At 34.8% G+C, this 26,687-nt stretch overlaps 1 protein-coding gene and 1 long non-coding RNA gene across 4 annotated transcripts; both read left to right on the top strand.

The window, feature by feature from the left end:
- Positions 1-14,771: 14,771 nt before the first annotated feature.
- Positions 14,772-16,874, top strand: LOC145041872 (uncharacterized). 3 transcript variants are annotated; one of them, XR_013680458.1, is made up of 5 exons: positions 14,773-15,153; positions 15,309-15,525; positions 15,652-15,725; positions 15,810-15,981; positions 16,506-16,874. It is a non-coding gene; the product is annotated as an uncharacterized LOC145041872 (long non-coding RNA). The 3 variants fall into 3 exon arrangements; XR_013680457.1 differs by having other exon boundaries at positions 14,772-15,153; positions 15,652-15,981; XR_013680456.1 differs by lacking the exon at positions 15,652-15,725 and having other exon boundaries at positions 14,779-15,153.
- Positions 16,875-21,618: 4,744 nt separating this feature from the next.
- Positions 21,619-22,528, top strand: LOC145038506 (uncharacterized). Its single transcript, XM_078986842.1, has 2 exons — positions 21,619-21,738; positions 21,840-22,528. Exons 1-2 carry the CDS (start codon positions 21,679-21,681, stop codon positions 22,431-22,433), a joined length of 654 nt encoding a protein of 217 aa, XP_078842968.1. The 5' UTR covers positions 21,619-21,678; the 3' UTR covers positions 22,434-22,528.
- Positions 22,529-26,687: the final 4,159 nt, after the last annotated feature.

Raw genomic sequence — 26,687 nt, 5'->3', positions numbered from 1 at the left:
TATGTATAGTGACCTATATGGGTTGATAACCCCACATATAGTTGCTAGCTACAACGGTGTCTAACGATTCATAATGGTGATAATTGTCCTATTTGTTTTCACGAACGATGTTGAAGGGTGCGGAAGATTATGATTTCGGTTATTTTCCCGATGATGATGAAGATTCTAGAAGACTATGGTTTTGGTTGTTCTCGACGATGATGAAGGGTACATACGACTGTTGTAGTGCCCGTTCCTTGTAGCACCGACTATGGAGACAGGAACGTCATAGTATCGGTTATAGCCACATGTAGCGCCATTCACTGTCTATGGCTTGCGAACTTGTACCTTTTACAAGTAGTTGTGCCATGTTTAAGAGCAAAAACACTTAAACATAGAGTGCCTGAATTCGTGTAGGTATAGAATTGAAATAGTATTTATACGTAGTTTGGATACTCATGCAACTTGAAATAGGACCGTATGTGTAACATCCTATTTTCAAGACGTTTTCATTTCGAAATGGTGATCAAGGTTTGGGTATTAGCAGGGTTAGAATCCTTGAAGAAGTCAGTCATTGGGCTCATTTGGAGGTGGATGCTATATTGGATGTTTTGGGTATTCGATTGTGACTTGGAGCAAAAAGGGTATTTCGATAATCTGTGAATCGGGTTTTATGGGAAATGGATTTTTGATTCGGGATACCTGATGGAAAGTATGAATTGATAATAGTGTTGAGCGTCTCGATACCTTCTATGGATATATGGATGGTCGATATCGGAGTTGTATCGAGTGAGTTATGGCATTCAGAAGAGTTAAGGTTTGGGATAAAACCCTAGTACGCAGGACATACCGAGTGATACGCAGAGGGTACCGAGGAGAAAAGGTCTACACGAGGCGTAGCTGGGAAGAACGTGCAGCATAAGTGCGAGGTTTGGGTCGGGGTGTGCGGCCTCGTAAGCGGGGCATACGGGGGTCATAATGAAAAACCCTAATTTCAGGGATGAACACTATATAAAGAACATAATGCCTCAAAGATCGGCCTCCCTCTCATCCTTGCACAACTTTCATGAAACTCTAATCCTTCTTGTGTGTTCTTGGAGCTTAGAAGACCATTAGAAAAGTGTTTTGGTGATTTTGAAGAAGGCACTCACTCTTGAAGATTCACTGAAGAAGCTAGAGCTTTTAGATCCAAAACCTCATCAGCCTTTGGCTCTCATTTGAGGTATAAAGTCTCAAAATTGGTAGTTATTTTCTTAGATCTCTTTTGGGTTGAGTTTATGGACTCTTTTTGTCTCATTGATGAAGTCCCTTGAGTCCATGTCGTTTTTGGAGCTTAGAGTTTCCCCCCTCTCAATGTTATTTGGGACCTAAAATCATAAATTTGTCATCTTGGAAGTCTTAATGGTTCATGCAAGAGTTAAGACCATTTTCATGGAAGTAGAATGCCATTTTTGGAGTTGGGCTTATGTGGGGCATACAAAGTCACCAAGCTAGTGACTTTATGGGTTTAAACATTATTTGGGACTCAGATATGTAGTTTAGACTTATGGTTTAAAGCATTAAGTGCTTAATGGAAAACAAGGTTTAATAGGGAAGTACGATGGGCGTACAAGCCAGTACGTGCAGCGAACAAGCCATTAAGCGAGTATGTACAACGTACCACTGAGTACGCCCTGCATACTCTGTAACGCCCGTAGATCCGGGCTAGTTAATTTAGAGGCAATATGGTTCGAAAACGACTTTTCGGCAAAAGATTATTTAGAATAAATAATTTTAACCAAGCTATAGTATATGTCACAAGGTTTCCGTACATATAAAGAACGCCGACATCTGAGTTATAACGAAGAAGTTATGGCCCGTCGAAGTTTTACGGCAAAACCGGCACGGCACCGGGAAGCGTAAAAAGTGAATTTATGATAGAAGAATTTTTAGCCTTAGTTATCTAAACCAAAGTCGTAGAGTATGTTAAAATGAGAAAATCCGTAAAAAGAACGCCCAAATCTGACTTCGTATGAGGAAGTTATGATTTTTCAAAGTTTCAGCTTAGTAGTGTACAACCCGAAACTCGAATTTTAGTTCGAGCGGTTTTTGGCTTACGCGACATAAAAGAGAGTTAAAGATCTCATTAATAGGAACTCAACAGTAAAAAGATGGACGAAAACAGAGTTCGTATGAAAGAGTTACGAATTCTTCGCGGTCATTTAACAATCTAAACGCCTCCTACTGTTAAATTTATGATCGGTCGAGAATTAGCCGACGGAGCCAAAATGAAAGTTGTAGATATTATTTTTACCTACGTATGGATATAAAGAACGTCGAAAACGGAGATAGTATGAGATAGATATAGACGAAGCTTAGTCGCTACTTTTCGAGCGCGGCGAATTCGATACAGTTTTGTAAATCCGAGATAGAATGAGAATTAGCCAACGAGGTCTAAATGAGAGTTGAATATCTCCTTAATAAGAACTCAACGGTAAAAAGACAGACAAAAATGGAGCTCGTATGCGAAAGTTATGGACGAAGCTTAGTCCCTACTTTTCGAGCGCGGCGAATTCGATACAGTTTTGTAAATCCGAGATAGAATGAGAATTAGCCAACGAGGTCTAAATGAAAGTTGAAGATCTCATTAATAGGAACTCAACGGTAAAAAGACAGACAAAAACGGAGCTCATATGCAAAAGTTACGGACGAAGCTTAAAGACTACTTTACTATAAAACTCCTATAAATACAAGGGTGAACTCCTCATATTTTCTTCACACCACAAGCCTCTCTTTCTCTCTCTAACTTCTCTCTAGCCTCCCTAAACCCCTCCCAAGTCTACGGAACCTCCCTAGCATGAGAAGAAAGCCCCGGAGCGCCCGACGGCTCCAAGAAGAAAAGCTTTCGGCTTGGAAACGCTGCTCCAGCGAAGCCCGGTTTTTAATAAAAACTCGATGTAAGTGAGCTACGCCTATACTATATTTAATATAGATTTTATTTAATTAGAGTAACATTATTAGGACCTTAAAATAATTATTTGGGCTATTATTATGAGTTATATTGAGTGTTATTTAACGCTTATATAATAGTAATAATAGCTAGACTATTAATTAGTCGTGGTTAACGTTAAAAACTAAACCTTAGTGGTATTGATACTAGCTTTTGTGGAGGAAAATTGTTTTGAGATAACGAAGTGCTGTCTGAGTTTGGAATCACCACCTAATCAGGTGAGTGCATGGTCTCTTTCATCTTACACATAGATATGAAGTATTTTAATATAAATTACGTGTTATGTGTGCATATTGTCTGAATACTTGTTGTCTATGCTGGTGAAAGATTTTTATACATGTTTTAAATGATCTAAACTGTATAAAGTATTTTATATCTACAAAATATGTTGGGTAAAACATGGGTAGATGAATGATGATGGATAAAAGCTGAAATAGAGGAACATTAGTAGTACAGACCTAGTACCCTATAGGTATACATTGGCAACAGTGGACCTAGTACCCTATAGATGAGCACTGGCAGCTGGGCCACAATCCGTAGATGATTTAGATCTATGGTAAACGTCCTAGCAGCTGCGCTCTAAGGATAGTATCGGCAGTTGCGCCTAATAGGGAGCCTTATGACCATGACAATAGTGTTTAAAGGTCAATACCGGCATAAGCGCCTCATAGAAAATGTCCTAATTCTGGCAGCTGAGCCTAAGTGACAATATTAGCAGTTGCGCTTGACCAATGTGTCATTGACAACAATGGACTTCATGTTGTTTCCTTAGGATGATCCTTAGGAATGAATGAATGAGAAATAGCTGATTCTTAGGGTAGATCCTTAAGAATAAAGAAGATAATGGGGATGGGTAATTGGGTTGATTGTTTGATTGTTTAAACATAATAATTATATTATTGTGGGTTGAAAACCCTATGTACTCACCAGGTTTCCCAACCTGACCCACTCAGTTTATTTATATCGCAGGTGTTGATATGAAGTGACATTACACTAAGAGATTTAAAGAGATGTAGATCACTAGTGTAAATAATTGTAAGTTCTGTTTATGCTTATGTTTCTGTATTAACGATGACGTCCCAAACGTTTTAAAATGAAATAAATACGTTTCTTCGAAAATGTTTTAATAACGTATTTACCATGTTTTTCTGGGAACAAATTCCGCAACATTTTTATAAAATGAAGTACTCTGATTTTTATAAAGCATAAACAAAATCGGTCTTTTCTGGCCGTGAAAATGGGGATGTCACAGTTGGTATCAGAGCATTACTTTAAGCGAACTAGGAATATGGATTTATTTCTAGACTTAAACTTAGAATGTTAAGCGATGATTGTGAGGTGTGAGCACTAGATTATTTTAGGAATTGTGCCTAAAATGCTTTTATGTGTTAAATGTTGGTGCCTGATATGCTGTTATTTGTTCGGATCTATAGTCTGTTGCCGACCGGATCTGGAAACCTCATGTGTTTAGGATTCTAAGCGTTTAACTACGATATTAGAACTAGCATATAAACGTTTCGGAGTGATAAGAATGATTTAAACATCAATCCTAAGTAAAGGTCTAGATTCACCTTATTCGGTGTATAGATCAAGATAGCAAGAACCCATAGCGGAAACGTGAATGCAAATAGGAACCGAGATCAACCCCCAGTGATTGAGCAAATACCGGTTGTGGTAACCGCTGTTGAGCCAATAACGATGGTAGGAGTGCAAGCGATGATCCAAGCGGTGTTGGATCGTCAAATGGAGGAAACCAGACGTTTTCTCCAGCAAAATCGAGAGGAAGCGACTATTTAGATCGAATAGCCCAAGTTGAACGAAGGGCAGACTGACGAAGGAAACTACAGTAGGACTGTTGGTCAAGTCAACCCACCAATAGTTCGACAAAACAACCAAGATGACGAAGTTGAGAGGAATGGATGCAAGTAAAAGGATTTTCTAACTTGCAATCCATCGACTTTCACTGGAAAGGAGGATCCGATCGGGGTCATGGATTGGATCTCGGAGATGGAATTAGCTTTCATGACGTGCAGTTGCAAGGGAAAACAACAGACCACGTTTGCAGTGCGTCAGTTTTGAGGAGGCGCTGTACGATGGTGGAATACCTTGGGAAAGACATTGAGCCCCAATGAGCCCCTGCAACTGACATGGGCAGAATTTCTGGTGCATTTCAAACGTAGGTACTGCTCAGCCCAAAATCTGCTCGAGCTAGAAAAACCAATTCCTTACCTTAAAGAAAGGAAGCATTTCTATTGATGAATACACCAACAACTTCACAAAGAAGATGGAGTTCGCCTTACGTCTTGTTCCGGATGAGCTGACAAAAATTGACAAGTACACAAAAGGACTTCCATGGGAATATGCAGTGCCAGTGCGTCAGGCACCTACTTTGGAGGCAGCTATCTGGGCTGCCAAGTCGGTTGAGGAGATGATCAAGGGAAGAGCCGCCAACAAGACCGAGGTTGGCGAAAAGAGGAAGTTTGAGGGGTCTGCGAAGCCCGATGAGAGAAGCAAATCAAGTACCAGGAAGTTTAGAGGAGGAGGGAGTGAAGAAAGATGGTGCGAGAAGTGCAAAAAGAAACACTCTGGAAAATGCAGTGAGGAAGTAACTTGTTTCAAGTGTGGGAAGCATGGGCATTATGCCAACGAGTGTAAATTCAATAAAAGGGTGTGTTACGAATGTAATGAGGAAGGGCACTTCAAGCAAGATTGCCCAAAGAGAGAGGGGGCTACAAAGCCAAATGTGCCGCCAAAGCCAAAGGCGAGAGCATTTTAAATGATCCTTGACGAAGCAGATGACAATGCGAGGATTTCGGAGTGACGGCTTGACATCCAAAGATCGAGTTATGAAGTAGCCATAGAATCGTATGATGTAGCCTGTTAGAGGCATAGTCTAGGGTGAACTTGAACACCTATGTAATAGTTTCAAGGAATAATAAAAACCTTCGTTCTGATATTTGATGTGTTAAGCTGTTATATGATTTTCTTGTGTGGTGACTTGGAAAACTGCGGGACAATACCTGAGACGAGTATGAGTAGGTGTGGATGGTAGTAGAGGCCTATACTACCAGAAGCACAGGACTCACACTTGGATCAGGGAAAGTCACAAGGTTACCAAGAAACTAGTAATTGATTTTGTTTTATTCAAGTATGTCGTTACCATTGTTTCGGTAATGACTAAGAAGATTGTTGTTATCCCGACCCTAGTGGTCATATCAAATTGAGTCCGAATACAATGAGTAGGTTACATGGTTCAGAGAACCAAGTTTGATGTAGCATCCGACTTAAACCAAACGATTAAAATCAAAGCGATCAATAGAAGTATCACGATCGTTGTTAAATAAGTTGGTAGCTAGAAATGCTACATGTTAAAAGATGATTATATCACATTAGACGATGAAGGAAGGCATATTCCATTCCGGAATTTGACTCTAAGACACCTGAGTCTAAGCATTGCTACATACGATGATAGGTCATTAGAATATGACATATCGATCAATTGTAGTAATCAAATTAACTTATCCTAAGTTTATTAAGAAGAAGAAAGAGTCTCTGATAAAGAATGAGGTTGTGACACGAAGGTCATGATTGAAAGTCTAACGACCTAGTGCAAGACCGAGCACCGCCTGCAGTCAAGGAGTCCAAGAGTTAGATACTCGTTTGAAGCAACATAGAAGTTACAGTTATTACCTAGGGTGAAGAGATAATGTATGGAGTCATTATACAATCCTGTTTCGTTGATGATTCCGGGACGTAATCATCCTAAGGGGGAGATAATTGTAACGCCCGTAGATCCGGGCTAGTCAATTTAGAGGCAATATGGGTCGAAAACAAATTTTCGGCAAAAGATTATTTAGAATAAATAATTTTAACCAAGTTATAGTATATGTCACAAGGTTTCCGAACATATAAAGAACGCCGAAATCTGAGTTATAACTAAGAAGTTATGGCCCGTCGAAGTTTTACGGCAAAACCGGCACGACACCGGGAAGCGTAAAAAGTGAATTTATGATAGAAGACTTTTTAGCCTTAGTTATCTAAACCAAAGTTTTAGAGTATGTTAAAATGAGAAAATACGTAAAAAGAACGCCCAAATCTGACTTCGTATGAGGAAGTTATGATTTTTCAAAGTTTCAGCTTAGTAGTGTACAACCCGAAACTCGAATTTTAGTTCGAGCGGTTTTTGGCTTACGCGACCTATATGAGAGTTAAAGATCTCATTAATAGGAACTCAACAGTAAAAAGATGGACGAAAACAGAGTTCGTATGAAAGAGTTACGAATTCTTCGCGGTCATTTAACAGTCTAAACGCCTCCTACTGTTAAATTTATGATCGGTCGAGAATTAGCCGACGGAGCCAAAATGAAATTTGTAGATATTATTTTTACCTACGCATGGATATAAAGAACGTCGAAAACGGAGATAGTATGAGATAGATATAGACGAAGCTTAGTCGCTACTTTTCGAGCGCGGCGAATTCGATATAGTTTTGTAAATCCGAGATAGAATGAGAATTAGCCAACGAGGTCTAAATGAGAGTTGAATATCTCATTAATAAGAACTCAACGGTAAAAAGACAGACAAAAATGGAGCTCGTATGCGAAAGTTATGGACGAAGCTTAGTCCCTACTTTTCGAGCGCGGCGAATTCGATACAGTTTTGTAAATCCGAGATAGAATGAGAATTAGCCAACGAGGTCTAAATAAAAGTTGAAGATCTCATTAATAGGAACTCAACGGTAAAAAGACAGACAAAAACGGAGCTCGTATGCAAAAGTTACGGACGAAGCTTAAAGACTACTTTACTATAAAACTCCTATAAATACAAGGGTGAACTCCTCATATTTTCTTCACACCATAAGCCTCTCTTTCTCTCTCTAACTTCTCTCTAGCCTCCCTAAACCCCTCCCAAGTCTACGGAACCTCCCTAGCATGAGAAGAAAGCCCCGGAGCGCCCGACGGCTCCAAGAAGAAAAGCTTTCGGCTTGGAAACGCTGCTCCAGCGAAGCCCGGTTTTTAATAAAAACTCGCTGTAAGTGAGCTACGCCTATACTATATTTAATATAGATTTTATTTAATTATAGTAACATTATTAGGACCTTAAAATAATTATTTGGGCTATTATTATGAGTTATATTGAGTGTTATTTAACGCTTATATAATAGTAATAATAGCTAGACTATTAATTAGTCGTGGTTAACGTTAAAAACTAAACCTTAGTGGTATTGATACTAGCTTTTGTCGAGGAAAATTGTTTTGAGATAACGAAGTGCTGTCTGAGTTCGGAATCACCACCTAATCAGGTGAATGCATGATCTCTTTCATCTTACACATAGATATGAAGTATTTTAATATAAATTACGTGTTATGTGTGCATATTGTCTGAATACTTGTTGTCTATGCTGGTGAAAGATTTTTATACATGTTTTAAATGATCTAAACTGTATAAAGTATTTTATATCTACAAAATATGTTGGGTAAAACATGGGTAGATGAATGATGATGGATAAAAGCTGAAATAGAGGAACATTAGTAGTACAGACCTAGTGCCCTATAGGTATACATTGGCAGTAGTGGACCTAGTACCCTATAGATGAGCACTGGCAGCTGCGCCACAACCCGTAGATGATTTAGATCTACGGTAAACGTCCTAGCAGCTGCGCTCTAAGGATAGTATCGGCAGCTGCGCCTAATAGGGAGCCTTATGACCATGATAGTAGTGTTTAAAGGTCAATACCGGCAGAAGCGCCTCATAGAAAATGTCCTAATTCTGGCAGCTGAGCCTAAGTGACAATATTAGCAGCTGCGCTTGACCAATTTGTCATTGGCAACAATGGACTTCATGTTGTTTCCTTAGGATGATCCTTAGGAATGAATGAATGAGAAATAGCTGATTCTTAGGGTAGATCCTTAAGAATAAAGAAGATAATGGGGATGGGTAATTGGGTTGATTGTTTGATTGTTTAAACATAATAATTATATTATTGTGGGTTGAAAACCCTATGTACTCACCAGGTTTCCCAACCTGACCCACTCAGTTTATTTGTATCGCAGGTGTTGATATGAAGTCACATTACACTAAGAGATTTAAAGAGATGTAGATCACTAGTGTAAATAATTGTAAGTTCTGTTTATGCTTATGTTTCTGTATTAACGATGACGTCCCAAACGTTTTAAAATGAAATAAATACGTTTCTTCGAAAATGTTTTAATAACGTATTTACCATGTTTTTCTGGGAACAAATTCCGCAACATTTTTATAAAATGAAGTACTCTGATTTTTATAAAGCATAAACAAAATCGGTCTTTTCTGACCGTGAAAATGGGGATGTCACATACTCTGTCTGAGTGGGTTTGCATATTTAGCCTTCACTTTGGAATGTCTTCTTGGTCCCGATTGTTGGTGCCTGGTTGGGCCATATGAGTAAGGGTGTTTTAGATTAGAGTTAAGTCATGGGCTTTAGGGTAAGGCCTAAGTAAGGGTTTGAGCCCAATTTGGAAAATTGGGCCATTAGTAGACCTTTTTGGTCTTGGTCCTTAGTGTGCCCAATGACTTGGGTCGTAGTGGGTCTGCTTAGTTGGGCCATCTATGGGGAATAGTGTGACATCCCCAAAATCACGGCCAGAAAAGACCGATTTTGTTTATGCTTTATAAAAATCAGAGTACTTCATTTTATAAAAAGGTTGCGGAATTTGTTCCCAGAAGAACATGGTAAATACGTTATTAAAACATTTTCGAAGAAACGTATTTATTTCATTTTAAAACGTTTGGGATGTCATCGTTAATACAGGAACATAAGCATAAACAGAACTTACAATTATTCACACTAGTGGTCTACATCTCTTTAAATCTCTCAGTGTAATGTCACTTCATATCGACACCTGTGATATAAATAAACTGAGTGGGTCAGGTTGGGAAACCTGGTGAGCACATAGGGATTTCAATCCCACAATGTTATACCATATATATAGTTTAAAATTCAAAAAATTCTACAATTTCACCATACATATATATAAACAACTCTTGTCCCACCCCGTCGATCCTCGCAACGAGGCTATCCATACTCTCGGACCTAAGATTAGTCGTTTTACCTACTCCATACTCTCGGATCAGAAATGAAAGAATTTACCAAATCCATACTCTCGGACTAGGGACGAATGACTAATCCATACTCTCGGATTAAAGATGAATGATTATGCCTAATCCATACTCTCGGACTAGGGCCAATAGCTAATCCATACTCTCGGATTAACGACGAATGATTATGCCTAATCCATATTCTCGGACTAGGGACAATGACTATGTCTAATCCATACTCCCGGATAAGTGACATATACTAACTTCTATTCTCTGAGTTTAACTCACTTGTACTCGTAAGAATATACTACCCAATATTCCTCATATTTAATTTAGGTCTACTCTTTATCCTAAATTATCAAATATAATCAGGGATGTTCTTTAACACGAATTTCAAGCAACATCAATTAACTCGCACATAAACATATAATTAATACTTCAATCAATACTTGTATTAAAATCATGTTCATGAAAGGGACTATGCACTCACCTGAGAAGGTGGTGACTCGGTACTTGGACAGCGCTTCGTTTACTTTAAAATAATTTCCTTCGACGAAACCTAGTATTATCACCAATAGATTTTAGTCTATTATTCGCCGAGACTAATCAATAGTCTAGCTATTATTACTATTATATAAGCGTTAAAAAAATACTTATATAACCCATAATAATAGCCCAAGTATTTATTATATGTTCTTAATAACGTTAATATAATTAAATAAAAACTATATTAAAAATAGCGTAGGCGTAGCTCACTTACAGCGGGTTTTATAGAAAACCAGGCTTTGCTTGGAGCAGCGTTTTCGAGCCGAAAAGCTCTTCTTCTCGGAGCCGTCGAGCACTCCGGGGCTTCCGCCTCGTGCTAGGGAGGTTCCCTAGGCTTTTCGGGGGATTTCGGGGCTAGAGAGAGGTTCTAGAGAGAGAGTAAAGAGAAGAAAGAATGGGAAAGGTGTGAAGAAAATAAGGGTGGGAGAGGTGGTATTTATAGGGTGAAAATGGCTGAACTTGGTGCCACATGTCACCATCTAGTGGCAAGACTTGGGGAGAAAGCAATGGCCAAGATTGTGCCACATCACCCATTTTCGCACAACACACTTCCGACTTCTAAAATCCGTAACTTTCACATACGACCTCCGTTTTTGACGTTCTTTATATCCACGCGTAGGTAAAAATAATATCTACAACTTTCATTTTGACTCCGTTGGCTAATTCTCGACCGATCTTAAATTTAACAGTACGAGGCGTTTAGACTATTAAATGACCGCGAAGAATTCGTAACTCCTTCATACGGACTCCGTTTTCGTCTGTCTTTTTACCGTTGAGTTCCTATTAATGAGATCTTCAACTCTCATTTATTTCACGTAAGCCAAAAACCGCTCGAACTAAAATTCGAGTTTCGGGCTGTACACTGCTAAGCCGAATCTTAGAAAAATCATAACTTCCTCATACGAAGTCAGATTTGGGCGTTCTTTTTATCGACACTCTTAGTTTAACATATTCTATGACTTTTGTTTAGATTGCTAAGGCTAAAAAGTCTTCTATCGTAAATTCACTATTTACGTCTTCCGGTGCCGTACCGGTTTTGCCATAAAACTTCGGCGGGCCATAACTTCTTCGTTATAACTCGGATTTCGGCGTTCTTTATATGTACGGAAACCTTGTAACATATTCTAAAACTTGGTTAAGACTATTCATTCTAAATAATATTTTGTCAAAAAGTCATTTTTGACCCCTATTGCCTCTAAATTGACTAGCCCGGATCTGCGGGCGTTACACATAGTGTTGGGGTGCAACCTTTGTATAGTCTTTGATTATAGTGTTGGGTTGTTTTGGCCCAGTTCAGGAGTCAGTGCGCAGCATCAATGACAATGTAGGGTTTCCCGCGTAGCAGTTGAGGTGAGTCTTCTCACTATACTTACCTTAGTCGTATTTAATATACGATGTGAGGGTCTTATCTGTGTTATTGACCGGAGGGTCTTATGTGCTTATACTGAGATATGTGATATATATATATATATATATATATATATATATATATATATGCATTCTGTCTTTATGATTTATGTTGTATATTATTATGTGCATTTATTGAGATAGGACCAGAAGGTCCAAACTGAGTTGTGAGACCAAAGGGACTTCACTAAGATAGGACCAGAGGGTCTAACCCGAGCCGTGAGACCAGAGAGTCTTCATTGAGACACATGACCAAAGGGTCCTTACCGAGATATAGCCATGAGAAGCTAATTATTTGTGTGTGGTATTTTGGAGAACTCACTAAGCTTCATGCTTACCGTGTTGAGTTAAATATGTTTCAGGTACTTATGTCGATTCCGGGAAAGCGAATGCACTATTGTACACATTCGTCGGTTTATGGAGATTTGAGGATTTTGGGATGCTCTGATATTGTTTGATGATAACTTATAACTTTTGTGATGACTGGAATTTATGAGTAATATTTTGAGAATTACAAATGAAATTTTTGCCTTAAATTTTGAGGCGTTACAGTATGTAGTATGGATATTTGTTCAAAACGATAAGTGTCATTATGCAAAACTAAGTCATATAACACTTCATTAACATCATGACACGACCGGTCAAGATTTATTAACTTAAATTTAATAAATTATTTATATAAACCCTATATTTTTGCACGAAAATACAATGTTTATGCCGAAGGGGTTTACCCCACTATTTTGGCGCCGATTCCTAAATTAAGTAGGTTAATACTTGATAACCGCTATCACATGACCTTACAAGTTTTATAAACAAAAAATCTACGAGTTTTACATTTAAACTATAAAATTGATTGTACGAAACTTCAAGAGTAAAGTAGGTTATGTTATGTTTTCACAAAGAGTACGTGTCTTATTTTTATATAAATTGGTATTCAAAATCTTTATATAAAAATGCATTTTGGTCATGTGAGCCGTCAAAATTTGATGTAAGTTTTATTTACTTATATATTCACCAAAATTTGTACTTTCGGATTTGAACAAACGATACTTCAAAATGAGTCCGAGCACACTTTTGCAACTCATTTATTTTTATACTTTTGATATAAAAAGTACGTATTTATAAAAGATGGGTCACTAGATAAATTTTAGAAATCACTTTTGGTTATAAAAATAATTTGTGTCAAAACCTGTAGAACTCACCAACAACTTTGTTGATGTATCTTAATGCATGTATTCTCAGGTTTAATAACACATCATAAGAGTTTGAATAGAAGGCTTACCTTTATTGTAGTGTACTTTTGTGAACGCCAATTTATTAGGCGTGTGTCATGGCTTTGCAATAGCCACTGTCCATGTAATTTCTATTTCGGTAATAATAGAATATTATATTTGTATTGTTCAATGTATGTTCAGTAATTGTGATCATTGATTTACGTGGCGCACATCGACGTTTCCGCTGACGGTCGGGGGTGTGATAGATTGGTATCAGAGCTATTGGCTACAATGAACTAGTACTATCTTAGGAAGGCACGGCTATAGCCTAGAGCTTACTCTTTTAGGTTTGGTATATCCCTTAACCTACAATTATCGAGTTACATATATACATATATAAATTCGAACCCTTGAATGTTAATACAATATAAGGTTTTAGGTCAAACACTTTAGCTAAGTTGGTTGTACATGGGTCGAACCACAATCAGATGTAGACTGGTCTGCTATGTTTAATTATGGTTATAATGATGCACAACAAGCTTGGATTTGGTTGTTAGTAGACTAAAACGCTTGGAATCAAGAATATTGAAAGAAAATCACAGTTCGAAACGCTTAAGAACTCTCGATAATTTTAGTGAACACTTACGAATATTTGGAAAATATTTACCTCAAATGCTCATGAAACTGCAAGTATCATAAACGTAAATCATGTCCAAAGTTTATCTCAGAATACTAATTTCTCAACTACGATATACTACGAATGCATTTGTTACAATTCACATGAATACCTTGCAAAATATGCACACCTTCACGAATCATTTCAAATTCGGCTTTAGCTATTCAATCAATCCATTTCATTTTGTTGTGAACCCTACCCAAAGAAACAAATGGTGTTCTTGTGTCAGATCGAACCAAGTGTCTCGATTTCAGAAATAAGGGTATTATGTGAACAATTTCAACAAGTTGGACGAACAATTTCGACTACAACTTGAAATTTATGAAACAATGGTATTAGGTGAACAACTTCAACAAGTTAGATGGTCTAATATAAAAAATGTGTAGATGTGAACAAAATCAATAATTCATTACCCTCTTAGGTAATTATCGTTGTCATATATACGTCATGTAAGTTGTAACTTGGTATAGCCGATCATAATGGTTATATGTGAATATTTCCAACAAATTCATTACCTAGATGTGTACAAAAAAATTACCTAAATATGAACAAAATGAAAAGGTAATTACCCTAATAAGTTAATTTCCCTATATATAAAAAATATTATGTAGATTTTAAACTTTATATATTGATATTAACATATAATATTATAAATATTACAGTAATATTCTTGTGAGAATATATGGTAAAAGGATAAGTTTTTTTAATTTTTTTTTCTAAAAATTATATAATAGATTAATTTTATGTTCCTCAATCAACAATAAATGGTTCCTATTGGACCATTTTTTTTTTGTAATAATTTGGTTCTATTTACTTTTTTTAATTTCTTTTTTGATAATCTGTTTTTTTTATCCTTGGTTTGTGAGTCTTTCTGTATACATGTCCACCCACCACACCAAAAATTTATTCGTGTCACCACCTGCTCTTCCAAACTACCCATCATCACTTTGTATGCTCTATCTCTCCCACTGTTTCTCTTTTCTTCATCCTTCGTTTTATTTATGTTCTCTCTCTGGCCAGATACTCGTTTTCTCAACATACGCAGTGATCGGTGGTGCCCAACAAAAACCCTAAATTGATTTCCATCGTCTGTTTGTCCATCTCCATATCTATTAGGCTTATCGTTTCCTTCTCAGTTCATCCGGGTTCTCTTTGACGTTGATGGCTACCACCTTCGACTGCATGCTGCTTCATCTTCCTTCTAAAAGCAATCAAACCTGTAGTCGCCGATTTCTTTATGATGACGCAATAGATTTCTGATTCCGGTATGTGTTATGTGGTTTCTAATTGATTTTCAACTTTTCTATCGGTTGGTTGTATCCAATACAACTGAAGGTTGTAAGGTTGCATGTTAATTTCATCTCGCTATGGATTTCAGTTCCAATCACATGTTAATTTGATTTTGGTTTTGTGTATGCAGTGGATTTCAGTACTCATGTAGACGATTGAACCCTACCATGACCAATCCTCACTCCTATCTTTCCGGCTACCATCTCTTGAAATCCCCTCTTCTCAATCAAGTTCTTTTTTTTTCTCTGATCCCCAGTTCCCTCCTTTTCGATTGTTTATTCATAGGTGTGAAGAAATTTACAGTTTGGAGTGCTCATTAACAACAAGAACGCTACGTATCGACACATGTAGGACTATTTTTACTTGGTTACTCTCAGTAACTCTAATAGATGTATTTCGTATTTTCTTGTTTAATTACTTGCAGACAATCTATATGATTTTTCTATACAAAGGTATGTTTTTTATTAATTTAGGTAGGGCATCATTAGACGTTTTTAGCCCGGTATCTGAAAGGCCAATCACAAATGGACTTTGGTAGCTTTGCAAAGTATAGTATCAACAAGTTCATATTGTAATATACTCTATATTTGACATTCTTAGTCAACTACATGCTCATATTGTAATACAACAGGTGCAGGGGATGCTTTTGTGGCTGGAGTTTTATCAAACTTGCTGAACATTTTCCAGTGTTGCAAGATGAGAAGAGGCTAAGAGAGGCTTCTAGTTTTACAAATGTTTATGGTGCAATTACTGTGACAGAGAGAGGAGCACTTCCGTCATTACCCATTAGAGATTTACTTAAGGTAACACGTTTTCTCTATTGTATATCATGGTGCCAAATTGCAATAATAATATTTCTTATTTTTTGAATTTTTGGCTTGAAGATTGTATGAGAAAATGATTTTCCTATTCAGTTTTTGGACTTTTTTTCCATATGAACCGGTCAGAAGTTGGAGAATTTTTTTACATGAAAAAGTTCAACTAACTCATAAAAAAAAATCAGAGGGTTAGTTTGTCTTGTGTTATGTAAAATCAGTATAACATGTAGTCATTTTAAATAGTTTGATAGATTTTCTTTTTTTATAGTTCTACTATTTTTTGTATATTTTCATTTTTAAAAGCTAATTGTTTTCTTTCTTTACAATCGTATTATTTTATCCGGATGATGGGTTACAACGTATCTCATGTTGTTCTAATATTGCACACTTACATTTCTATTCATTATACACTATTGGTGTATTTATTGTCTGACTATTTGTGACCCTCTATGAATGTGATTGTGTTTGACATACTTTATCTACATGTTTACCTGACTATCTATGTGCAGTTGGATATTTAAAAGGGGATCTGCAACAAGTGAGAGATGAACTTGCTCGCCAGCTGGGTTAGTTCAACATTTAACAGTTGAAGTCTTTCAATATAAAGAGTTTACTTGAAAATCTACAGATGAATTGAGTACAACATCAAGATCGGTAGTTATGCAGCTTGCATCGTAATGTTAGTAGAAAAAATTTACACCGGTAACAAACATGTTTGTGTTTAGGAAAATTGTTTTGAATATCAACTTTGCAACCTAAGAAATTTGATTTCTTGGTGTAAGTCTTCTGTGTTTGGTTCTGGTGTAATAATAACTTCCAATGGTACTTTGGTCATTTTGTAGATTGTTACAAGAATATGGCTTTTTCTTTAATGGCAAGTAGAGCTTCAATTCCTGTGGAAGGAAATATAGCTTTGATGTGTGCATCATTCCACAAAAGGATTGGAAACTATAAACGTGTAATAAAAAAAGGGATAATGACTTGAAAGGGTAACACACTTTTGACTTTGTTCACATTCGGTCACTAAACTTTTTTTCGTTATCTATTTGACTAAACTATTGAAATTGTTAACATTTTACCCTTATGACCGGTTGTTACCGATCATAAGGGTAAAATATGAACAGTTTCAACAGTTCAGTGGCAAATAGATAATGAAAAAAAGTTTACTGACTAAATGTGAACAAAATCGAAAGTTCGTTTCCTTCTAAAAAAAGTTTAATGACTAAATATGAACAAACTTCCTCTTGTATTATGTTTTAGCAAATTATTTATTTTTGTTAAATTCTCGCAACATTTGTTGATGAAGAAATCTATGAAATTAAAAAAAACCGCGAAAATATATATTTAAAAAAACTGAAAAACCGACACCGATATAAAAACCAATCGTTTGGTATTTTCCAAAATAGAAAAAACAAAATTTTCAATCTGATTTTGGTTTTACGAAAATTCAACTTTCTAATTTACATATCTAAATCTCTCCCCTTTTTTTATAATCGAAAAATGATTATAAAACCAAAAAGGGAATGAGAAAGCGCTCCATTCAGAATTTTTCTATCCAAAACTCTCCCTTAACATATAGCATAAAAATTTTGCTTCAATCCGAAAAATCCAAAAAATCTTCAATTTTTAGCTTTGTTCATGGACCGGTTTTGATAAAAATTTGGATAGAATTGTCAATTTCGAAATTCTGTCAAAGGCGGTCCGTAAACGAAGCTAAAAATTGAAGATTTTTTGGATTTTCCGTATTGAAGCAAAATGTTTATGTCATGTGTTAAAGGGGAGTTTTGGATAGAAAATTTCCGAATTGAGCACTTTTTCATTCCTTTTTTGGTTTTGTAATCATTTTTCGATTATAAAAAGGGGGAGAGATTTAGATATGAAAATTCGAAAGTTGAATTTTTCATATTATGTGGACTTGACGACTGAAGTGACCTCGAGTATTTGAAGTTTATGAAATGATTCGACTGGAGATTCGGAAGTGATTTCGGTTCATTATGGGTTTGGACTTATTAAAGATTTTTGGAGTGTGCATAAATGCTCAAATTTTGGGTAATTTTTTGGAGAATGAGAAACTCCTAATTACCTTTTGATGTTTGGTTTGTATGGTCTCACATTCTAGAACCCAATTTGAAAAGTCATAGAAGAATTGAAGATTTGATGTTCATCTCTACATGTGTCACGTTTGAGGTTCGGTTCATGATGTTGCTCGAATTTGGAAGATGTGAAGCGGGTCATCCATTGCTAACTTTGAATGGGAGAATGTTGGCCTGGGTACAAAGTTATCGATGTATGACTTTGTAAATGATTTGACTTTTGTAGATCCACTTGCATGTGGTAAAGTAGCCTTGTGACATGATATATATATATATATATATATATATATATATATATATATATATATATATATATATATATATAGAGAGAGAGAGAGAGAGAGAGAGAGACAGACAGACAGACAGAGAGAGAGAGAAATATAAACACCTCTATATAAGGTGGGTTCATACCACATGTAGGTGTGTGCTTGAGAGATGTAACATTGAGAGTGTTATTATGTGTTAATTATGTAGATTGAGATCTAGATCTTTTTTTGTAAGCACCTTTTATAATCGAATGCAGATCTTAAACACCCAAATCATCGTATTCTTTGTGTGTTCTTTAATTTTACATGTCAAACCAATGGTCATAATTCACATCAGTGGGAATGGTTAATTTTTTTGTAAAACCAAAATCAAATTGGAAATTTTTATTTTTTATTTGGAAAATACCAAACCATTGGTTTTTTTATTTTGGTTTCAGTTTTTCATTTTTTTAATATATTTTTCAGGGGTTTTTTTTTTTCATATATTTCTTCATCAACAAATGTTGCTAGAATTTAACAAAAATAAATAATTTGCTAAAACATAATACAAGAGGAAGTTTGTTCACATTTAGTCATTGAACTTTTTTAAAGGAAACGAACTTTTGATTTTATTCACATTTAGTCACTAAACTTTTTTTTATTATCTATTTGTCACTGAACTATTGAAACTGATCATAAAGGTAAAATGTGAACAATTTCAATAGTTCAGTGGCAAATAGATAACGAAAAAACGTTCAATGACTAAATGAAAACAAAATAAAAAATTCGATATCCGCAAAACAGGGATACTTTACTAGTCCTCCCTAATAAATAAAAAACTCTTTGCCACATGTCCTCTTCTCTTTCATTTGGACACATGTTATTTTCTAGAATTTTTGAATTTTCTGTTTTCCACTTGTCATTTTATTGTATTTTTCATTTTATTAACTTAAAATTTCATATTTAATATGTAAGGTAATATATATGTATGGTATTTATTAGAAAAAGTTTATATATAATGTATTCAACAAATTAAAGCCTCATTAATTTTAATAATTTAATTTTTTTCATTTTTCTTATAAATTTAAACTTTTCAAATTGTTAAAATTTCCTATTTTTTTTTTTTAAATAAACTCACGTAATACATAGGTGTCACACCTAGTTGGATATTAAAAGTGAAAAACATTGATATCATATTTTTATTTTTGGCACGGTGACAAAACACGACAACCATCTCACAAAAATATATGGTCTAATTCAAACTTTTACGTACGTACATAGCATTTTTTGTTTATTTTTTATTTAACGCTATGATTTTAAAAGAAAAGTAATAAGTCAACTACGTTATCACCATCTTGATGAGGGCTATTGGTTATCATAGACTCATAGTACGTTGTCATCTTAATCTTCAGTTGCCAATCTTTATTTTTAAATTTCCAACTATGACCACATTTTAAATAAGGCAAACTGAATGTAAAAAATTTAATTAATATTTATTTTGAAGTCAAACATATCTGGTTTTTAGGTGTAATATAAAAAGCCAAAGGTGTTGTAATTGATGCCAAGTTGTATGTTAAATTATAGGTTAGGGATAGGGATTACGCGACCCCGACACTATATGCGGTTTTAAAGAGTGTATTATATAAAGTCGTAAATAACTAAATATTGTAGAGGATACCGTTCCTACGATTTATATAAGGACACAAAAAACACGTTTGGCCAACTTTTTGATTTGTCGCTCTTTTAAATATGTTTGGTAATAGAATTATCGGCATTTCTTATTTTTTTACAATGTTGACTGTTTAACAGCTATTCCTCATTTTGCTGTTTTCTACCATGCTTGGGTGGATTTTTATGACGTGTCTGCCAACGTGAATAGTAACATGGCACTCTATCATCTTTTAAGTCAAATTGAACGCCACTTTCTCACATTCATTGTTATCAACACTGAAAGAAACCTAATTCAACACATTTTATGCTACATATTCTCTGTAAAAAGCAAAAGTAATCACGTCCTACGTTGATGCTTATTGTGATCTTGACTCTTGAGGCAATGCGGCCCATCTCATGAACAAATAAAAACGCAATTAAATGAATCTTGGGATGTCCTAACTTAATTTTGCTCGATGAATGATGACAGGGTTTTTTTAGTGGCTTGGTATCTAACTTCTCAACAAATGTACGGAGATAGATTTCATGAAATGCATATGATGTTGAAGAAGGATCGAATACAGCATGCAACATTAATGGAAACAAGCCACTTCACGTGTCGTGCTTTTATTTAGAGCTACTAATTTCACGATGTTGGTTCTTAATCTTTACTTCTTTTGCTAATGTTTTGTGTTGTGGTTCTCTCCTTGAAGATTATTGTAATGGCATTAAATACTTAAATTTAATAACCAAATATTAATCAAATGGAGTGTGTTGTTGAATGTTATTGTAACGCTACTTGACCGATATTGAATTGTCAAACGTATATGTAATCACTACAAATAAGATGTGCATTAAGTGGAAATGTATATGCGTAACAAAATTAAAGCCCAAAAGCAGCACATTTGAATTTTCATAAAAAAAACACATATATATTATGACTCACACCTATTGATATCTATCTAATAACCATATTTTTATGAAAATTCGAATGTGCTGCTTTTGGGTTTAATTTTGTTATGTATATACATTTCCACTTAATGCACATCGTATTTGTAGTGATTACATATACGTTTGACAATTCAATATCGGTCAAGTAGCGTTACAATAGTATTCAATAACTCACCCTATTTGATTAATATTTGGTTATTAAATTTAAATATTTAATGCCATTACAATAGTTTTCAAAACAATCAAAATAATATTAATATATACAATGCTAAAAAATGAAGATCATATAATATTTTTCTATTTTTATAATTACATACATTATAATTTTGGACCTATTTTATTTGTATACTTACATATGTTTGATTCAGAAGTACAAATTATATCAAGAAATTTTATAAAACAGCTGATATCCATGAGAATAAGATAGCTACCAAATAAAAACTTTTTGAATTTTTTATAACTAAAGTAGGTATATATTTTCATATTATTTTTATTAAGTAAAAGTTATTTCAAAACTGTTTTAAAAAGGTTAACTGTTGACTATTGTAGATGCTTTGAGAAATATATTTCTTTTGTTTTGTGGGGCCATGTAAATTGTCAACGATAGGAAGCTAGTTCAAGAAATAAATAAACAACACTACACATATATAATTATATATGTATCTTCAAAGTATAAAAATAGATAAACGAACCACCATTTCGCTCATATCAACATTCCACGTCCCCGTCGTTGTATAGAGAAAATGAAGTTGGTTTGGTCACCGGAGATGGCTTTGAAAGCGTACATAGATACCGTGAAAACCGTAAGTATTGTAAGATATATACAATTCTATATATGAATTATGAAATATACTTCATAGAGTTATTGCTCATACTTTTTTTTTTATCTTTTTGATAATTGCAGTGCAAAAAGTTTCAAGAATCAGATGATGCAGAGATGATCTCCGCCATGGCAGGCGGGTGGAACCCTAGATTGATTGTGGAAGCATGGTCGAGTGGTAGTGAAATCACGACAAGCATCGGCTTGGAAATTGCAGCACGCCACTCGGGTGCACGTTATGTTTGCATACTACAAAATGAATGTTCAAGATCAGAATATATCGCCGCCCTGAAGGAGCATGGCTCAACGGTGCCGGAATTAATGGTGGGAGAATCTATGGAAGTGATGGAGAGATTACCGGAGGTTGAATTCATGGTGGTGGACGGTGGACGGAAAGACTTGTGTGAATTGTTTGGGGTAGCTAGATTGAGCCATCGAGGTGCTGTCTTGTTATGCAGAGGTGGTGGTACAGGGCGGCGCATGGTTGGTTTCCGATGGGACTTGGTTGTTAAGAAGGCATGTTTGGTGAGATCAGTGATTATTCCGGTGGGACAAGGATTGAATATTGGTTATGTAAAGGAGAATCTTGAATATAAAAGATCATCATCTAAAAACTACAGCCGTTGGATTACAAGAATAGATCGAAAGACGGGTGAAGAACATGTGTTTCGAGGATGATTTTTTTTGTTGGCTTTTTGTGTTTTATTTTGTAAATGGTTAATTGAATAAAGTTAAAAGTGATGATATATTCAGTAATCGGTCTTTATGGAAAAGATTTTAAAAAACATTTGACAGAATTATCATGTATTACTGAATTCCTGTCAAGTGTTTTTTTTTTTTTTTTTTTGTAATCTTCTATAAGATTTGACTGAAGATTGTAACATTACTCACCCTTCAATTCTCGATATTTTCGTGAGGGATCGTAAAATTTTCCAATGATGAAATATAAGAGGGGTTTAACCGTTTAAGAGCAGTACATAGATTTAATTTGAGTTGATACTAGCAATTTTTTGTTTTAGAACTGATACATAGTTTAGTGAAAATGTTTAACTATTTATCAAGCATTTTGCTGACTTAAATATTTATTAATATGGGCAAAAATAAAGACATTATTGTAGACCAAAATGAAAGTTTCGTGTGTTAAACAATATTACGTTATTACTAATATCAATAACATTTTTTAGATCCTTTTGTCTTGCTAAGTTGCTATTGTAAAGTTATTTTCCTACATTAAGGGGACTTCAATCACTTACTGGAATAATGATCTTTTATAGTTTGCTTTTTGACTTTTGATATTATTTTAGTCTACTGCCTAATTATGGTAAAGATGACAAAATACTTAGTACTCTTTTTTGACTAATTAATCTAATTTAGTTAATATACAAAATAAATTTAAATATTGTTTATATACGAATATATATTTAGAGCTGACAATAAGTTGATTTAGGTTGGGTTTGGGTTCAATCTATTTATGGGATTGAATATTTCAAACAACATGTTTATTTAAATGAGTTGATATTTTCAGTTCAACCAATCTTTCAAATAAATGGTTGCATCTGATTGACCTGTAGTTTCTAATCCAACCTATTCAATAAATGGTGTAAACATTGGTTAACCCATTTAAAATAAAAAAAATTATAAATCATTAACTAAAAATTACACCATTTAAATTAGTTTAAAACTTAAATAAAATTTCAAAGTATAACAAAGACACAATACCAATTTACAAAAAATATTTCATTTCGAAATAATATTGATCAACATGAAAAAAAATAGGAATTTTATTGCATCTTTTTTAAAACAAATAATAATACAACATTATAATTTTTAATTTAATACATACATTAATACATTATAATATTTAAAAAGTTATTAAATTAATATATATTAAAGTTAAATGGGTTGGTGGGTTGAAAATGGATTGATAATTTTTACTCAGTTCAACCTATTTCATTAATGGGTTAGATAGTCTGACCCGTTTAACATAAAAAAAATTGAAAATCTCAACCCAACCTACTAATTTTGAATTAAGTTTGGTGGATGAGATCGATTATTTCCAGCTCTATGTTTACTACTTTTATAACAACCAATGTTTTCTAATTAATATAGTCACACTCACACCGAGAGCTGCTTCTATACGTTCGTAATTGATATTATAAGGATATATTTCAAGTCAAAGAGGTTTTGTATGCCAAGTTGTGCGTCGAATTAGGTACATGATGCATGTATATACGCGTCATTGCTATAGATCTAATACATATTATTAATTTCTGTTAAAAATAAACATACTATTCGATTTACTGCAACACAATTAAATTTGTATTTGTTAACATATATACATCTCTTGATTAGATTTAAATTAAGATAACTTATAGTTCACGATCAAACATATCCATATTTTAAAGCTTACTGGTTTATTTATCTAACTACAATTTATATGCAGTTTTACTAGTTTATGCAATTAAATTAGTATTTTTACCAATTTGTGGATACATAATTAGTTCATAAATTTCTGGAAACAACTTAAAAACACAAACATAAATAAGTAAGAACTTCACTTTGTTGCATACTCAAATTAATATAAACAAGTCATGGACCCTTTTTATACTGGTAAACTAAATGGTAAATAGCTAAATATGAAAAAAGATAATACAAAAGAAAATTATTGTATAGTCAAATGAAAAAGTCAAATTTTGATAGTTATCAACGTAATTTAAATTTTTTGTCTTTTATTACAAGTGGATGCAATCTATGACCAAATTCTGTTATGTTTGTTAACAACTATGTCACACGAGAGTTGACATGTATACTTTAAAACCAAGTTGTTTAATTATTTAGTCATTAAGGCTTAAGATTATCAAAAACGTAATTGTGATATTATTTCTGTCATTTTCACTCAGCTTTAATATAAACTAGAAAAAAGGTTATTGAGTTGAACGGGTTATTCTTTTTAAAAAAAAAAAATAATAAAGGATAAAAGAATATGATAGGTGAAAATGATAAAGAATAAAGGAAAAATAGTTGAATTTAGCAACTTTTTAGAAAACATGTGACGAAAGTCTGAATGTTAAAATGTTCGGGTTGATAATGGAAGATGTAAAAAGTATCAAAATAGAAGAATGTTGAAAAATAAGATGCTAAACAGTAAATGTATTAAATAACGGAGCACTTTTGGGAAATTGTAAAAAACATATGAGAAAAAAGTCACAAGTTAATCGTTTTAGAAATAAATAAATAAATGATAGGAGAATATGGTTGACAAAAATGACTAATAATTAAAAAAGAAATTGAATTTAACAATTTTTTCTAAAACATGCGGCAAATACTAATTAAAAAAAAGTTGAATTTAACAATTTTTTGTAAAACATGCGGCAAAGTCTGACCGTTAAAAATTTCTAAGCACATTTGGGAAAATATAAAAAGCATGAGAGAAAAGTCACAAATATTAATGTAAAGAATCATCAAACTGTAACATCCAAAATTTCAAACAAATTTAAACTTTTAAAAACAGGTCAAGTTCATCAAAATATTACAAATTTCGTTTTCAAACATTGATTATCAGAGTCTTTTCCCAGAAACATAACATAGTAGGAGGAGTTGTACGATCACGCCTTGGCCTTGTCGCGATCCCCTGAGGTACCTGAAACCATAAACTGAAATTGTAAGCCCGAAAGCTTAGTGAGTCACCCCAAAAAACCAATACACATACAGTCCACATAGAAATATCAACATTAGCATATCATATCAATCAAAACATAACAGCATGCACTGGGTCCACAGCTTTACAAGCTGGACTACCCTTGGGCCCTCAGTACGAGTCTGGAATGCCTACCCTCAACTCGTATCTGGAATGCTCTCGAGTCCTCAGTATAAGTCTGGAATGCCTACCGGGCCTTCAGCTCATATCTGGAATACTCTCGGGTTTGTTGGCTACCGCACGGAGGAGTACAACCTCAACCCACCCTACACAACATGTCGACATGTAACAGATAAATGCACATACATGCAATCAATCAGTATCACAGGCAGTACTACAGATCTACCCGACTAGCATATCAACTAGCATACATTACTAACTCAACTCAACATATCAATAACTACTAGGATATCAAATCCATTGGGTCGGCCTTGGTGCCTTAGACCCCTTAGTATAGTGAGGATAACTCACCTCGAAACGTCGACTCACAGAAATTAGTTCCAACCTTCGGAGTTGCATACATAAGTTTTTGATCCTTCTAGAACTGTCCTCAAAAGTCAACAGATCAACTTGGGTCGATGGTCAAAGTCATCAGTCAAGGTCAACAGTCCATGTTGACCTGACTCGCTGAGCTCCCTCGGCTACTCGCCGACTTTCCTTGGCTTCCGGTGCACTCGCCAAGTCATCGAGTAACTCGTCCAGTTTCCCTCGTTTTTCGACTGAACTCTAAAGCCACTCTTCAGGATTCCTAAGCGAAACTCGACGGGTGCATATGCGTACATAACCTTGGTGAAATTCATCTGACTCGCCGAGTTGTTCATCAACTCGCCGAGTTTCACGACGATCTTCATCGAACTCGCTGAGTTGTTCATCCGACTCGTCGGGTTCACGGATTTCTTCATCAGACACGCCGAGTTGTTCATCCAACTCGTCGAGTTCACGACTTTCTTCATCAGACTCGCCGAGTCATCCTTATGACTCGCCGAGTCCGTTCGGTCTTTTCCATAAAAACTTATTCTGATCCATGCAGTGGCTCCAATTCATAGATCTAGGCTTCTATGGCATACTTATCACGTAAAGTCACAAACTTTACGTACATGCATTGCATTTATGGCTCTAAATGCCAAGTCTAAGCTCTTAATGGGGCTCCATGCCCAAGAGGGACCTCATACATGATCAATTCTGAGACTTTATGTTTCTAGAGCTTAGAGAGGGTTCAGATCTGAAGTTACAAC

This window comes from Lactuca saligna, chromosome 4 (genome assembly GCF_052625555.1).
Source record: "Lactuca saligna cultivar CGN05327 chromosome 4, ASM5262555v1, whole genome shotgun sequence".
Classification (NCBI taxonomy): Eukaryota; Viridiplantae; Streptophyta; class Magnoliopsida; order Asterales; family Asteraceae; genus Lactuca; species Lactuca saligna.
The sequence above is the reverse complement of the archived record's forward strand: the minus strand, read 5'-3'. Positions and strand labels throughout refer to the sequence as shown.